At 36.6% G+C, this 18,257-nt stretch overlaps 1 protein-coding gene across 1 annotated transcript; it reads right to left on the bottom strand.

The window, feature by feature from the left end:
* Nucleotides 1–5,688: 5,688 nt before the first annotated feature.
* Nucleotides 5,689–6,630, bottom strand: LOC126075542 (olfactory receptor 6C76-like). The gene has a single exon (XM_049883384.1). It carries the CDS (start codon nucleotides 6,628–6,630, stop codon nucleotides 5,689–5,691), a length of 942 nt encoding a protein of 313 aa, XP_049739341.1.
* Between the last annotated feature and the right edge of the window lie 11,627 nt (nucleotides 6,631–18,257).

Genomic DNA, 18,257 nt, shown 5'->3' on the forward strand with positions numbered 1-18,257 from the left:
TGTTTGAAAATCTCCTCCTTTCAATAGAGTTTTCAATGGATGATTTTTCAGAAGTAGATCACCAGACCTTTCTTCTGAGGTGACTCTGGGTGAACTTGAACCACCAAACTTTCAGTTAGCAGTGAGAGCATTAACTGTTAGTGCCACCCGGGAATTTTTATTTATCATCTATCTTTTATTATTAGATCAGCCCCTCTGTGATTACACACTCATATATGCCTGATAAAATCATTACACTGTAAAGTTAAAAGGATAATTTTTATGTAATTTAAACTCGTTTAAAATCATTATAATATTAAAATTGGAAAAGACATTTCAATTAAATCATCAAGTGCTTGGTTAAAACAAAAATAGCAAGGATGGTTATAAAGAGTATGTTATATTCTTTCCTTGATTACTAGTACAGCGTTTTTTTGGTGTGCGTATTTGGAAACCCTGGTGGCATAGTGGTTAAGTGCTATGGCTGCCAAGCAAAGGGTCAGCAGATCGAATCTGCCACGTGCTCCTTGGAAACTCTATGGGGCAGTTCTACTCTGACCTATAGGGTTGCTATGAGTCGGAATCGACTCGTCGGCACTGGGTGGTGGGGGTGGGAATAGGGTAGCTATGAGTTGGAATTTACTCGGCAGGAACTGGTTTGGCTTAGTTTTTTTGGTATGTTCAAGACTATTTTTTCCAGATTAAACACTGTAATAATGTTTAATAAATATTTGTCTAATGAATAAAAACACCACTTAATGTCATACTGACTCAAAATTAAATGTTTTTCCCTTGATAAATACTGCGTTAGTGAAGGTTCATTGTTTATGGTGAGCATAGATGTGGGATTGATTTTTTTTCTTTCGTTAATGTTAAATTAGGGTTGATAATTCCATGCAACATTTCCTATGGTTCAACCCCCAAAATTTATTCTCAATTTGTGCTGTGTTTATTGACATTTTATTAAGTGTCGATGATTTGTGTTTGTGGTAAGTGCCAGTAAGGAATTGTTTTTGTTGTTGATAGGTGCCATCAAATGGATTTGACACAGACTGACCCCATGTGATACAGCAGAGAACTACCCTGTTAAGTAAGGTTTTTTAGGCTGTAATCTTTGCAGAAGCAGTCACCAGGTCATTCTCTCACGAGCCACTGGTGAATTTGAACTGCCAACATTTCAGTTAGTTGCTGAGTACTTAACCATTGAACCACCAGGGCTACTTAGTAAAAAATTACTTATTTTTAAATGAGGTGAGAAACTCTTGAAATGAAAGATTTTACAGGTTTCATAATTTAAGAAAGATAAATAAATGTTTTGTAAAACACAAGGAATGATTGAAGAAAATGACTTTGAGGGTTTCTAAGGTATTATCTTGCTTGGTTCTTCATTGTCGAAGCTAGCATATGTATTCTATACTTTATTGAATTAACCCCAGAAAACATGAATGACTCTTCCAGTATTGTTCTGCTTGTCTTTGCATTCATCTTTACCCAGTGCTGTTGAGTCTTGAAATGCCGACCCTTTGGTTAGCATCTGTAGCACTTAATCACTTAACATTTATCTCTAGTAATTACTGATTTCCTTGGGACCTCTTTATAAAACAGGCAGTGCATTATTTCCATTTGTATTATTCTCCTACTTGACCAGGGCCTCTATAATCTCACTCACTCAATATAGACTTGGGAATTTAGTTGTGCCCATGGTATCAAAACTGTCCAGAAATCACACCACATGCCTATAAATATTCAAGTTGCTTTATTATATTCCTACTTAAACATAGGAGGAATTTTCTGGAGAAATTGTAATTCAAGAGCCTTTAACAAAATATACACCGCATACTTTTTCTATAACTCCATACAAATATTGTAAATGATGTTAAAAAAAAAAAAAAAAAAAAAACAACCATTGTTGTCAAGTCAATTCTGACGCACAGTAACCATATAGGAAATGGTAGAACTGCTCATAGGGTTTCCAAGGAGCACCTGGCAGATTCACCCTGCTGACCTTCTGGTTAGCAGTTGTAGCTCTTAACCACTATGCCGCCAGGGTTTCCAAATGATGTAAAGTGTACCTAAACTGAAGAAGAGAGTAGGAATGGGGCTATTATTGGACAAAATATTTCAGTAACCCTTGGAAGATGTAAAGACGGAATAGTGTTAATTGAGGTACTTAGGTAGGAGAAGCTGGAGCTTTCTAGGTTTAAAAAGGAACCTAGCTAAAATTGTCCTGGAAGTCTGTATCACCATAATTATAGAAAACACATGGATAGAATAAACAATTTCATAACCATGCAAACATTTTGAAATATTCCAACTAACACAAAATACCACTACCTGTCTGTCAGTTTGTTATACTGTGATAGTTTTCATGTTGCTATGCTGGTGGAAGCTATCCTCGTATTTCAAATACCAGCAGGGTCATCCATGGTGGACAGGTTTCAGTGACACTTCCAGACTAAGACTGTCTAGGAAGAGCGGCCTGGTCATCTACTTCTGAAAATCAGCCAATCAAAACCCCATAGATCAAAACAGAGTATTGTCTGATACGGTGATGGAAGATGAGCTCCATAGGGTAGAAGTCACTCAAAATAAAGAGTGGTCACAACAATGGAATCAATCAATGCAATAATTGTGATTGTGAAGATGGCACAAGACCAGTCTATGCTTTGTTCTGTGGGATTGCCAATAGTCAGAGCTGATTAGATAGCAACAAGCAACAACAGCTAAAAGTAATGTGGATTTGTAAATAGAAAATAATCATGTATAAGAAAAGAAGAAAGTGACAATAATAATCCACAGCATCAAACCAATAAAGGAATCACCTTGAGAAATTGAGTGCACCTGTGAATGGAAAGCAGTGACTCAAAATCTTTCACATTATTTGTCCCCAAACTCAAAGGCAGTTTTCTTTTTAATAAGAATATTCACAGGTATTTTTTCTATTCTGAAATATTCTGATGTGTTAAGTAGAGTGATTCTTTTGTACATGATCAAGTATCACCAATAGAGCGACATGGCCACATTCTTAAAAGGAAGGGTGAAGGAAGTACTTGTTGTATTATGAGCTGTGGGGATGATTTACTGGATTTTGATAGATGCAACACATACATGCACAAGTCTTTTAAAGAAAATGTCATACATATATCATGTTTATAATTTTATTATTTTTATTGATTTATTTAGTTCAGAATATTAAATATCCAGGCAAAGGGGATGATGGAATTTATAAGAAATATAATGGGAGCTGTATACAACACTCTGTGTTACAAGTGTATACCTCTAAATATTTGGCTAACAAATAGGAAAAATAAAAAAATATATATACATATATATAAAATAATATATCCTATGAAAAAAAGAGATGGAAAATAATAATCGTTCAACACACTCAAAAAAAAAAAAAAAAGGGAAAATTACAGGAAAAAAAAAAAAAAAGCTATTTCTGAAAACATCCAGATCCAGAAGAAAAATTTAGGTGATCACATACCACGTTCAATACCGTAAAAAATATTAGGGGACATTGAGTTTCTGTTAAGGGTGATGGAAAAATTTGGAAATGGATATTGGTGATGGTTAAACAACAGGACAAACATAATTAATATCTAAATGTCTTAATAGACAGTAATCTTCCCAGAGTGTCTAGAAGAGTATCAATAAATAATGAGAGCACAGAATTTGGGAATAAATACATAAATAAACTTGATGCAAAAGCAGTAATTATAGTTTAATCATTAATAAAATAACCAAAGACAGATTTTAGCAGTATCAATTTAGTATAAGCTACTGAAGAAAAACATGGAGTCTAGAGCATGTAGACTTGTCACAGGTGATTTTAGGGGAAGGGGTGATTTATCATCTATTTTTATATCTACTTAAAAGTAAAAACATAAACAACAGTAACACCCAAAAATAATGATATCCATTTTCTGTGCCATTCTTTTGTCCCAAGATACTCAGCTTCCCCAGTATGCTGATGCCAAAAATGTGGCTCTCTACATAGGAAAGATGAAAATTACCCAGGCTATGTGAATAAAAGTAATTAGTAGCCATTATAACAATAACAACAATAATAGCTGACATTATTGAGTGCTTTCCAAGGGGGCACCAGTGTTCTTGATGTATAATTTACATATAATCTTGCAACAAATCTATGAATTAAGCACAGTTATTGTCCCTACTTTACATGCAAAAATCTGAACCCCAGAGAACCAAAATATTTCCCCAAGTTTCAAGCTTGTAAGTGATAGAGCCAGAGTATAACTGAGGCAGCCTAATTCCAGGACCCCTAAACTTAACCAACATACTACTGCTACTAATCATATAACCGATCCTCCCAGATCAAAGAGGTGGTCTAGCGATTGGTACCTATTCAAAGATGGGTCAATCAACTTCTTCCAAATGGCATTTCTATTAGGTTCAGTGGCAGAGGTCTTTTGAACTTAAAAGAGTGAATTGAAAGCTTTAAGAAGCTGCACTGTTTATCATGTGACAAAAGACTATTGCTATTAAGGAAGAAGGAAACAAAAATAAAACAAACATATGATGTGGGGGACAGAGAGACAGGGAAGCATAAAAGAGTGAGGTTGAGGACAAGAATAAGCCATGGCATATATAATCCCCCTTTCTGGCTCCTGACCAAAGCAGAACTCTGATGACCTTGAAGGTCTTCCTAAAATTATCACTCTAGTAATTTTTTTTTTCTCCTTAAGCTGTTTTTATTTTTTATGTGTATTTGGCAACCAATATTATCCTACATAATACAATGCATGAGACTTATAAAAATAGACTGGGAAAACTGATAAAGAGAGAAAAATATTGTTTTCTAGGACATTTTACACTTAGAGAGTCCTAAATCACACTTTGTAAGAAAGGTCCCCAGAGAGGATCACTCCCAAGCCAAATGTTTATAGCTTCCTGTACAAACGTTTTATAGAAGCATGATTATATACCATTGCCCTTTCATTTAAGTAATAAGTCTGGTTCGAAAAGCTCTACGTGCATAAAGTTATTTTTAGTGGCATACTTTGTTATATTATTTTTTTTTTAAGCACTCAATGAATAAATTTCTCTAAAGACAAAAGAAAATCTAAGTATAAATTATGATTATGATATTTAATATATTTTAAAGAAATTTTACATAGACTATAAGTAAATTGTGAGTTAAATTTCTTGCTCAGTGTCAAAAGTAATCTCCATCTCTTCCACATTAATTCTTGATTTACTGCTTGTCTTTTTTCCCCTGTGTACATCAGTTATTCCTGTATCCCATATGGCTGACTTTCTTCTAAGCATCTTTCAAAGAAAAAACATTTAAACAGTAAAAAAATATATATATACACACTGATATACAAACACATTAATTCATAAACACACATATAATAACAAAAAAGTAACATTGTGTTCAAATAAATTAGGCAGCAATTAATATCATCACAATGTATATTACTTGAAACACATAATTAATATAGGAGGTGACTTTAGTCCAATCTTTGTATTGTGCCATAGGACAACGTTTCAATTCAGTCCATATTAATTTCATACTTATATTAGTATAAGGAGGACTTGTAAGAACATTAAATCCAATATGGAATGAACAGTTGTATCTCTGAGAAGAGATGAAAGTAAGAAGACAGAAGAAATTAAACAGTGAAATATTTATTGATTCTCTGGTCAAAACTGCTTTGTGTGTGTTTCAGTTATCAACTGCATTCAGATCAATGTTTTTGAGGAAAGTGCCTTTTTTATAATATCCTTAAATGCTTGTTTCACTTGCTGGTTCCTCAGGGTATAAATAAATGGGTTAAGCATAGGAGCTGCAGAGGTATTGAGCATAGCTACTCCTTTCGTCAAAGCAACTCCTTCTGTTGCTGATGTTTTCACATACGTGAAGATGCAGCTTCCATAAGAGATGGACACAACAATCATATGGGAGGAACAGGTTGAGAAGGCCTTTTTTCTTCGTGGAGCTGAGGGGAGTCTCAGAATTGTTCTAAGGATGTAAGTGTAGGAGAGAATTACTAATGAAGGAGTGGACAAGAGAGTAAACACAGCTAAAACAAAGCTCATGAGCTCTAGAGTACTCGTGTCTGTACAAGAGATCTGCAGTAACGGAGCAGAGTCACAGGTGAAGTGGTCAGTGATGTTGGAGTCACAGAAATGCAGCTCTAGGCCCATGATCAATGGTGGAAAGATAACCAAGAAACCAGCCAGCCAAGAGCTGATTACAAGTTGGTAGCAGATCTTGCTACTCATGATAGTTGTATAATGTAGAGGTTTGCAGATAGCCACATATCGATCATAAGACATAGAAGCTAGGAGGAAAAACTCAGTTGAACCGAGGAAGATGAAGAAAAATAGCTGAACTGCACAAGCATTATAGGAAATAGATTTGTCCCCAGTTATGATGCTGACCAAAAATCTAGGATTACAGACTGAAGTAAATGAAATTTCTAAGAAGGAGAAATTCCTGAGGAAGAAATACATGGGGGTCTTCAGATGGGAATCCAGCAGGGTAAGAGTAATGATGATTAGGTTTCCAGTGACACTCAGTAGATAAGTGAGAAATAAAAAGAAGAAAATCACAACCTGTACTTCTGGATTATCTGTCAGGCCCAAGAGGATAAAATCTGTCAGTGATGTTCTATTTTTCATTTCTAATGGTTTAGTTTTGACAGTTTTTCCTGGTAAAATCAATGAAAATCAGTTAGTCTGTAGAGAAGCATAAATACCTGCCCATAGTTGTCCTGGTTGTATTTTCGCATAAACTGCATGAGATTACATTTTATTTATTTTTTCGGTAGTCCTTTTTATATGTAGGAGTCCTGGTGGTGCAGTGATTTAAGCAATCGACTGCTCACCAAAAAGCTGGCAGTTCAAAACCACCTGTGGCTCCCCAGGAGAAAGATGTAGCAGCCTACTTCTACATAGATTTACAGCCTTGGAAACCTTAAGGGGGGGCTATGAGTCAAAGCCAACTTGATGGTAGTGGGTTTCTATATACATATCCCCTGTTTTCCCCCACTCTATCTCTTAACAGTGTGTCTTCTGTGTTTGATATCCATCTTATTACTCTGAAAATGTTTTCTGATTCTTTTCTACGTTTACACTACTTCCATTTATTAAATTTATTTCTTGAGAAAAGTATTGACTGAACACGAACATTTCTAAATGCTTCATTATTTAGCTAAAATATAGAGAACATTATACTCTTATTAAGCAACTTAAAAATTTTTTTTTTTTTAAGCATCTTAGGGGACAAAAATTTTGACTTATAGTGGAAACCAGTGATCAATCCAAACTTAATTAATATTGTCCAATGAAAATTCTTAATGTCCTTTCTGGGAAGATAGCCAATACTACTCTAATTAGTTTATTTATTGCCCTGCTTCATGTAAAAAGTCAGAGGCTAAGTCATTCTAGTAATGTGTTCTGGGTGTTTATTTATATTGAACAACAGTTATATAAATAATATCCAAAATTTTTTCAACCCACTCTCATCCTGTATTCAGTTATTAATGGAGCCTCTGAACTCATAACTTTCTTTCTCTTTAAAGAAACAGAAACTTTCCATAAAAATACAATACTTCATATACATAATTTATATATGAGCACTCAGATAATTTATATGGAGTTTGTTCCTATCTGAAACACCCCATCAGGAATATGCATCAAGTGTTTCTAAAGTACACATGTATCGACATTAAGGAGAGTAACCCGTAAGCCATATTTCAGTTAATTGCTAGAAATCACCATTAAATTTTTTTACTATTCCATTTATTGATTTAACTATTGAGATATGTATATATATATATATACACATATGAGAAAGAAATACACCAGTGCACAATAATCGATGCTGTAAAATAGATAGAAGTGGAAACATAAGATGAATATAAATTGAGATTACTTACTTATCTTCAAATGATTGATGGTTAGAGTTAGTTAATGTAAAATAATGTGCTCGATTCTCTCATATCTAAAGACAAGCAGTGTGTCAATGCTACATGGAGAAATAACTTTTTTCCCTCTCCTCCCACAAAACTGTAGATTCCCTTATAAAGACCTTGATGTTCCATCTCAAAACACCTAGCAAACTATTTTCCTCATATTTGTCCCAACATTGCACAAAATCATGAATCCTGAACTGTTCTACCTGTGACTTTAACACTAAATCTTTAGACTAATGCTGTGCTGCTATTAATGGAAAAGATATTCTAGACTTATTTATTTGGTAGACTTTTCTGATATTTCACAGAGGGCCACTTTCCTCTTATTTTCCTTAAGAAAAGAGTAAGCTTAGCACCTTTAATGTGTTTTGCTATGTATAGCTTCAGAAATGCACTTGGAGACAAACAAATTCTTAATGACTTTTGGGATAAGAAGTAACAGGACACTAATGAATCATGCACAAGAACATCATTGAAAAGCATTTTTTAATTGGTCGATTATGAGATCTGCATCCCAGGAGAAGACTGAGAATATTTTGGAACATGTGAGGTCTAGCAAAAATAAACCAACATCCTTTGACATTCATTTTCATATCATCTATGATCATTCTTAAGAATATGAGGGAAATTAATTTAAAAGAAGAAAGAAAATAAGACAGAAGACTTTAATAGTCTTCTGCCTTATTTTATCTTTCTTATTTTTTTATTTAATATAAAAATATCATACTACGATTTATGAAACAATGGTGAAATCTTTGAGATATACTATTCTAGCTAACATACTTTGGTGGTGCCTTTCATCAGTTGAGCTAAATAACTAGCATTACTCAAATTTCACCTTTATTTCCAATTCCAATTCATTATTATTTCCAATATATCAGTATGTTGTTAGCTGCCATCAAGTCATTTCTGACTCTCAGCTACCCTATGTGTAGACAGTATAACTGATCCACAGGATTTTCAAGGTCGTGATCTTTCAGAAGCAGACCGCCAGGTCTGTCTTCTTAGGTTCCTCTGGGTGAGTTCAAACTACAAACTTTCAGCAAGTAATCAAGTATTTAACCATTTGCACCACCCAGGGACATATGTGTGAGTATAAAACCTGAGATGTGTTTTTAATAAGGTGCCTCAAAACTATTCTTTACATATGAGCACATTAAGTCGAGTTTATTTCAGAGTGAATAAATACAATGCTAAATATATATATTATGGTGTTGGTGAAGGATATTGAATATACTATGGACTGCCAAAAGAATGAATAAATCTGTCTTGAAACGAGTACAACAAGAATGCATCCTTAGAAGCAAGGATGGCAAGACTGTGTCTCACATGCTTTGGACATGTTATCAGGAGGGATCAATTCCTGGAGAAAGACATCATGCTTGGTAAAGTAGAGGGTCAGCAAAAAAGAGGAAGACCCTCAATGAGATGGATTGACATAGTGGCTGCAACAATGGGCTCAAGCATAACAACAATTGTGAGGATGGCGCAGGACTGGGCAGTGTTTTGTTTTGTTGTACCTAGGGTGGCTATGAGTCAGACTGACTCAGTGACACCTAACAACAACAAATAGATGTAAATACATTATTACAGACTATCACAATTGTAGAGGGAAATACAATTTCAGAAAAAAAATCATAACACGGATCTTCTAATTTTGAAGTTGATTTCATATATTTCTTTATTTTTAAGAATAAATAATATCCCATTGTTGCCTAGTTGATTGGGACTCATAGTGACCATGTAGGACAAAGTATAACTGCCCACATAGGGTTTCCATGGCTGTAATGCAGACTGCCACATCTTTCTCCTACAGCATGGTTGATGAGTTCAAACCGCAAACCATTCGGTTAGCAGCCAAACGCTTAACAACTGCACCTCCAGGGCTTCTCTCTATACATGTATTTATATATTTGAAAATACTCACATCAAGAATAAAGTGTAGAAGGCGGAGCCAAGATGGCGGACTAGGCAGACGCTACCTCGGATCCCTCTTACAACAAAGACACGGAAAAACAAGTGAATCGATCACATACATAACAATCTACGAACCCTGAACAACAAACACAGATTTAGAGACGGAGAACGAACTAATACGGGGAAGCAGCGATTGTTTCCAGAGCCTGGAGCCAGCATACCAGTCAGGTACGGCACAAGCACAGAGACCTGCTCCACCCCCCTGAACTAACCCCGGGAGGGGGACTAGCCGGTTCCACGGGCGGCGTGGGACGCAGCCGTTAGGAGAAGTCCCCGGGAGGCAGTGACTGATCTTGGAGCAGAAAGAGCAGCATCCGAGCCGGGGAACCGTCCCACAGGGATTTGGACTGCACGCAGGCGGCTTCATTAACATCTGAATAGCCTGAGCCAGAGGGAGAACTCTGATAGGGATCTGACTGCAGTTTTTTTTTAGCGGATTTTCTGGAAAAACTAGTTTCCCAGTGATGGCTCGGAGACAACAATCCATATCAAACCACTTAAAGAAGCAGACCATGACAGCTTCTCCAACTCCCCAAACAAAAGAATCAAAATCTTTCCCAAATGAAGATACAATTTTGGAATTATCAGATACAGAATATAAAAAACTAATTTACAGAATGCTTAATGATATCACAAATGAAATTAGGATATCTGCAGAAAAAGCCAAGGAACACACTGATAAAACTGTTGAAGAACTCAAAAAGATTATTCAAGAACATACTGGAAAAATTAATAAGTTGCAAGAATCCATAGAGAGCCAACATGTAGAAATCCAAAAGATTAACAATAAAATAACAGAATTAGACAACACACTAGGAAGTCAGAGGAGCAGACTCGAGCAATTAGAATGCAGACTGGGACATCTGGAGGACCAGGGAATCAACACCAACATAGCTGAAAAAAAATCAGATAAAAGAATTAAAAAAAATGAAGAAACCCTAAGAATTATGTGGGACTCTATCAAGAAGGATAACCTGCGGGTGATTGGAGTCCCAGAACAGGGAGGGGGGACAGAAAACACAGAGAAAATAGTTGAAGAACTTCTGACAGAAAACTTCCCTGACATCATGAAAGACGAAAGGATATCTATCCAAGATGCTCATCGAACCCCATTTAAGATTGATCCAAAAAGAAAAACACCAAGACATATTATCATCAAACTCACCAAAACCAAAGATAAACAGAAAATTTTAAAAGCAGCCAGGGAGAAAAGAAAGGTTTCCTTCAAGGGAGAATCAATAAGAATATGTTCTGACTACTCAGCAGAAACCATGCAGGCAAGAAGGGAATGGGACGACATATACAGAACACTGAAGGAGAAAAACTGCCAACCAAGGATCATATATCCAGCAAAACTCTCTCTGAAATATGAAGGCGAAATTAAGATATTTACAGACAAACACAAGTTTAGAGAATTTGCAAAAACCAAACCAAAGCTACAAGAAATACTAAAGGATATTGTTTGGTCAGAGAACCAATAATATCAGATATCAGCACAACACAAGGTCACAAAACAGAACGTCCTGATATCAACTCAAATAGGGAAATCACAAAAACAAACAAATTAAGATTAATTAAAAAAAAAATACACATAACAGGGAATCATGGAAGTCAATAGGTAAAAGATCACAATAATCAAAAAGAGGGACTAAATACAGGAGGCATTGAACTTCCATATGGAGAGTGATACAAGGCGATATAGAACAATACAAGTTAGGTTTTTACTTAGAAAAATAGGGGTATATAATGAGGTAACCACAAAAAGGTATAACAACTCTATAACTCAAGACAAAAACCAAGAAAAACGTAACGACTCAACTAACATAAAGTCAAACACTATGAAAGTGAGGATCTCACAATTTACTAAGAAAAACGCCTCAGCACAAAAAAGTATGTGGAAAAATGAAATTGTCAACAACACACATAAAAAGGCATCAAAATGACAGCACTAAAAACTTATTTATCTATAATTACCCTGAATGTAAATGGACTAAATGCACCAATAAAGAGACAGAGAGTCACAGACTGGATAAAGAAACACGATCCATCTATATGCTGCCTACAAGAGACACACCTTAGACTTAGAGACACAAACAAACTAAAACTCAAAGGATGGAAAAAAGTATATCAAGCAAACAATAAGCAAAAAAGAAGAGGAGTAGCAATATTAATTTCTGACAAAATAGACTTTAGACTTAAATCCACCACAAAGGATAAAGAAGGACACTATATAATGATAAAAGGGACAATTGATCAGGAAGACATAACCATATTAAATATTTACGCACCCAATGACAGGGCTGCAAGATATATAAATCAAATTTTAACAGAACTGAAAAGCGAGATAGATACCTCCACAATTATAGTAGGAGACTTCAACACACCCCTTTCGGAGAAGGACAGGACATCCAGTAAGAAGCTCAACAGAGACACGGAAGATCTAATTACAACAATCAACCAACTTGACCTCATTGACTTATACAGAACTCTCCACCCAACTGCTGCAAAATATACTTTTTTTTCTAGCGCACATGGAACATTCTCTAGAATAGACCACATATTAGGTCATAAAACAAACCTTTGCAGAGTCCAAAACATCGAAATACTACAAAGCATCTTCTCAGACCACAAGGCAATAAAACTAGAGATCAATAACAGAAGAACGAGGGAAAAGAAATCAAATACTTGGAAAATGAACAATACCCTCCTGAAAAAAGACTGGGTTATAGAAGACATCAAGGAGGGAATAAGGAAATTCATAGAAAGCAACGAGAATGAAAATACTTCCTATCAAAACCTCTGGGACACAGCAAAAGCAGTGCTCAGAGGTCAATTTATATCAATAAATGCACACATACAAAAAGAAGAAAGAGCCAAAATCAGAGAACTGTCCCTACAACTTGAACAAATAGAAAGTGAGCAACAAAAGAATCCATCAGGCACCAGAAGAAAACAAATAATAAAAATTAGAGCTGAACTAAATGAATTAGAGAACAGAAAAACAATTGAAAGAATTAACAAAGCCAAAAGCTGGTTCTTTGAAAAAATTAACAAAATTGATAAACCATTGGCTAGACTGACTAAAGAAATACAGGAAAGGAAACAAATAACCCGAATAAGAAATGAGAAGGACCACATCACAACAGAACCAAATGAAATTAAAAGAATCATTTCAGATTATTATGAAAAATTGTACTCTAACAAATTTGGAAACCTAGAAGAAATGGATGAATTCCTGGAAAAACACTACCTACCTAAACTAACACATTCAGAAGCAGAACAACTAAATAGACCCATAACAAAAAAAGAGATTGAAACGGTAATCAAAAAACTCCCAACAAAAAAAAGTCCTGGCCCGGACGGCTTCACTGCAGAGTTCTACCAAATTTTCAGAGAAGAGTTAACACCACTACTACTAAAGGTATTCCAAAGCATAGAAAATGACGGAATACTACCCAACTCATTCTATGAAGCCACCATCTCCCTGATACCAAAACCAGGTAAAGACATTACAAAAAAAGAAAATTATAGACCTATATCCCTCATGAACATTGATGCAAAAATCCTCAACAAAATTCTAGCCAATAGAATCCAACAACACATCAAAAAAATAATTCACCCTGATCAAGTGGGATTTATACCAGGTATGCAAGGCTGGTTTAATATCAGAAAAACCATTAATGTAATCCATCACATAAATAAAACAAAAGACAAAAACCACATGATCTTATCAATTGATGCAGAAAAGGCATTTGACAAAGTCCAACACCCATTTATGATAAAAACTCTTACCAAAATAGGAATTGAAGGAAAATTCCTCAACATAATAAAGGGCATCTATGCAAAGCCAACAGCCAATATCACTCTAAATGGAGAGAACCTGAAAGCATTTCCCTTGAGAACGGGAACCAGACAAGGATGCCCTTTATCACCGCTCTTATTCAACATCGTGTTGGAAGTCTTAGCCAGGGCAATCAGGCTAGACAAAGAAATAAAAGGTATCCGGATTGGCAAGGAAGAAGTAAAGTTATCACTATTTGCAGATGACATGATTATATACACAGAAAACCCTAAGGAATCCTCCAGAAAACTACTGAAACTAATAGAAGAGTTTGGCAGAGTCTCAGGTTATAAAATAAACATACAAAAATCACTTGGATTCCTCTACATCAACAAAAAGAACACCGAAGAGGAAATAACCAAATCAATACCATTCACGGTAGCCCCCAAGAAGATAAGATACTTAGGAATAAATCTTACCAAGGATGTAAAAGACCTATACAAAGAAAACTACAAAGCTCTACTACAAGAAATTCAAAAGGACATACTTAAGTGGAAAAACATACCTTGCTCATGGATAGGAAGACTTAACATAGTAAAAATGTCTATTCTACCAAAAGCCATCTATACATTTAACGCACTTCCGATCCAAATTCCAATGTCATATTTTAAGGGGATAGAGAAACAAATCACCAATTTCATATGGAAGGGAAAGAAGTCCCGGATAAGCAAAGCACTACTGAAAAAGAAGAAGAAAGTGGGAGGCCTCACCTTACCTGACTTCAGAACCTATTATACAGCCACAGTAGTCAAAACAGCCTGGTATTGGTACAACAACAGACACATAGACCAATGGAACAGAATTGAGAACCCAGACATAGATCCATCCACGTATGAGCAGCTGATATTTGACAAAGGACCAGTGTCAATTAACTGGGGAAAAGACAGCCTTTTTAACAAATGGTGCTGGCATAACTGGATATCCATTTGCAAAAAAATGAAACAGGACCCATACCTCACACCATGCACAAAAAGTAACTCCAAGTGGATCAAAGACCTAAACATAAAGACTAAAACGATAAAGATCATGGAAGAAAAAATTGGGACAACCCTAGGAGCCCTAATACAAGGTATAAACAGAATACAAAACATTACCAAAAATGATGAAGAGAAACCCGATAACTGGGAGCTCCTAAAAATCAAACACCTATGCTCATCTAAAGACTTCACCAAAAGAGTAAAAAGACCACCTACAGACTGGGAAAGAATATTCAGCTATGACATCTCAGACCAGCGCCTGATCTCTAAAATCTACATGACTCTGTCAAAACTCAACCACAAAAAGACAAACAACCCAATCAAGAAGTGGGCAAAGGATATGAACACACATTTCTCTAAAGAAGATATTCAGGCAGCCAACAGATACATGAGAAAATGCTCTCGATCATTAGCCATTAGAGAAATGCAAATTAAAACTACGATGAGATTCCATCTCACACCAGCAAGGCTGGCATTAATCCAAAAAACACAAAATAATAAATGTTGGAGAGGCTGCGGAGAGATTGGAACTCTCATACACTGCTGGTGGGAATGTAAAATGGTACAACCACTTTGGAAATCTATCTGGCGTTATCTTAAACAGTTAGAAATAGAACTACCATACAACCCAGAAATCCCACTCCTCGGAATATACCCTAGAGATACAAGAGCCTTCATACAAACAGATATATGCACACCCATGTTTATTGCAGCTCTGTTTACAATAGCAAAAAGTTGGAAGCAACCAAGGTGTCCATCAACGGATGAATGGGTAAATAAATTGTGGTATATTCACACAATGGAATACTACGCATCGATAAAGAACAGTGACGAATCTCTGAAACATTTCATAACATGGAGGAACCTGGAAGGCATTATGCTGAGCGAAATGAGTCAGAGGCAAAAGGACAAATACTGTATAAGACCACTATTATAAGATCTTGAGAAATAGTAAACCTGAGAAGAACACATACTTTTGTGGTTACGAGGGGGGGAGGGAGGGAGGGTGGGAGAGGGTTTTTTTATTGATTAATCAGTAGATAAGAACTGCTTTAGGTGAAGGGAAAGACAACACTCAATACATGGAAGGTCAGCTCAATTGGACTGGACCAAAAGCAAAGAAGTTTCCGGGATAAAATGAATGCTTCAGAGCTCAGCGGAGCAAGCGCGGGGGTCTGGGGAACATGGTTTGCGGGGACTTCTAAGTCAATTGGCAAAATAATTCTATTATGAAATCATTCTGCATCCCACTTTGAAATGTGGCGTCTGGGGTCTTAAATGCTAACAAGCAGCCATCTAAGATGCAGCAATTGGTCTCAACCCACCTGGAGCAAAGGAAAATGAAGAACACCAAGCCCACATGACAACTAAGAGCCCAAGAGACAGAAAGGGCCACATGAACCAGAGACCTACATCATCCTGAGACCAGAAGAACTAGTTGGTGCCCGGCCACAATCGATGACTGCCCTGACAGGGAGCTCAGCAGAGGACCCCTGAGGGAGCAGGAGAGCAGTGGGATGCAGACCCCAAATTCTCATAAGAAGACCAAACTTAATGGTCTGACTGAGACTGGAGGAATCCCGGCGGTCATGCTCTCCAGACCTTCTGTTGACACAGGACAGGAACCATCCCTGAAGACAACTCATCAGACATGAAAGGGACTGGTCAGCGGGTGGGAGAGAGACGCTGATGAAGAGTGAGCTAATTATATCAGGTGTACACTTGAGATTGTGTTGGCAACTCTTGTCTGGAGGGGGGATGGGAGGATAGAGAGAGAGGGAAGCCGGCAAAATTGTCAAGAAAGGAGAGACTGAAAGGGCTGACTCAAGACGGGGAGAGTAAGTGGGAGTAGGGAGTGAGATGTATGTAAACTTATATGTGACAGACTGATTGGGTTTGTAAACGTTCACTTGAAGCTTAATAAAAGTTATTATAAAAAAAAAAGAATAAAGTGTAACTCATACACAGTATGAATATAAATTGAGAATACTTATCTTCAAATGATTGAGGTTTGAGTGGAAGATAACAACAGACAACAGAAACAGCCTGTGAAAAGGGCCAAATTTTGTATTAGCTGACAAAGACTTCAAAGAAGTCGTTATAAATATGTTCAAAGAACTAAAGGAAATTATACCTACAGAAGGCTTAAAGAAAGTCTGATAAGAATGTTTAAAAAAATAAAATATCAGTAAAGATGTAGAATTATGAAAAAAAAAAAAGAACCAAATAGAAATTCTGGAGTTGAAAATTGCAATAATTGAAATGAAAAATTAACTAGAGAGTCTCAGCAGTAGTTTTGAACTGGCAGATAAAAGGATCAATGAACTCGAAGATACATCAAAAGTGATTATATAATCTAAAAACCAGAGAGAGAAAGGAATGAAGAAAAATAAGGAATGAAGCAATATAAACAGATCCTCAGAGAAACCTAGGAAACAATTAAGCCTACCAGCATATGTGCTGTTGAGTTGTCAGATACCATAGTGAGGCGGTCAATTAGGACAAGTAGCAAAACTCAAAGTAACAATCAAGTCTTTATGCATTTACTGCTTATTGTGCAGGTAAGGGGCAAAAAACAGAAAAGTGTTGTCTCCCCAATGTTCCATTTTCCCCACAGAGAGGCACAAAGATGAAGGTCAGTCAGATGGCCTACAGTGCAGGAGGGGAAAATAGTCTTAATGCTGAGGAAAATTGAACAAAAGGCTTCTGCCATTTTATGGACCCAAGGGCCAAGGGAAGCAAGAGAGTTTTGCAAAATGAGATGGCAGAGGCATCTGGCCTCCTCTAACTTCATGAGGGGGACAGAGAGAATCATTTATTAGCTTTAACAGGCCAAGACTGATATTCATGAGGTGAAGGTCAGACATACCTTCAGTCTCTAACCTTTTTACCAATTCTGACAAGAGCCATCCTTCCTACGGCACTCTCTACCTCTCTGCTGGGTTCGATAGTTCATTTCAATGGCTACACAGAACTCACAGACAATATTCCCAGTTACGGGATTTAATCGGGAAGCAACAGGTTATATAGTTCAGGATCAGAAACAACTCAGGACACAGTTCTTGGATCAAAACGGCCTCTTCTCAACCATGCAGGCAGGAAAGCCTCTCTCTGGTCCTCAGCCCCTCTGCACCTCTGTTCAGCCTCTGCCTGGTTAGGGCAAATGTTACAAAACTATTTAGTTCTGCGGATAAGTGCCCAGGTGCACCCCACTCCACCAGGAATCCTTGGCCCAAAGTCACTCAGCTTTCCTGCTCCTTGGACTGGCAAGTCTAACTCTGCCAAATGCCCAGAGGCACCCCAATTCATCAAGATATCTTGGCCCAGAGGCATTCAGCTCTCTCACTCTGTGAGCTGGAACACCCACTGTAACCAAGAACTCCTTTCCAGTGCTCAAAAGAAGGACATATATAAACCTGTTTCTATATATACAACAAATTTCTTTAAGAATCTGTGATTCTTGGTTACCCTACTTATAGTCCCTTAAAGAGGTATTATCCTAATATTTGAAATTTAAAATATATGCACATTTAAAAT

This window comes from Elephas maximus, chromosome 4 (genome assembly GCF_024166365.1).
Source record: "Elephas maximus indicus isolate mEleMax1 chromosome 4, mEleMax1 primary haplotype, whole genome shotgun sequence".
NCBI lineage: Eukaryota > Metazoa > Chordata > Mammalia > Proboscidea > Elephantidae > Elephas > Elephas maximus.

Excerpts from the sequence above, each read along its gene's own strand:
- LOC126075542 (XM_049883384.1), bottom strand. The coding sequence starts at position 6,630 with ATGAAAAATAGAACATCACTGACAGATTTTATCCTCTTGGGCCTGACA.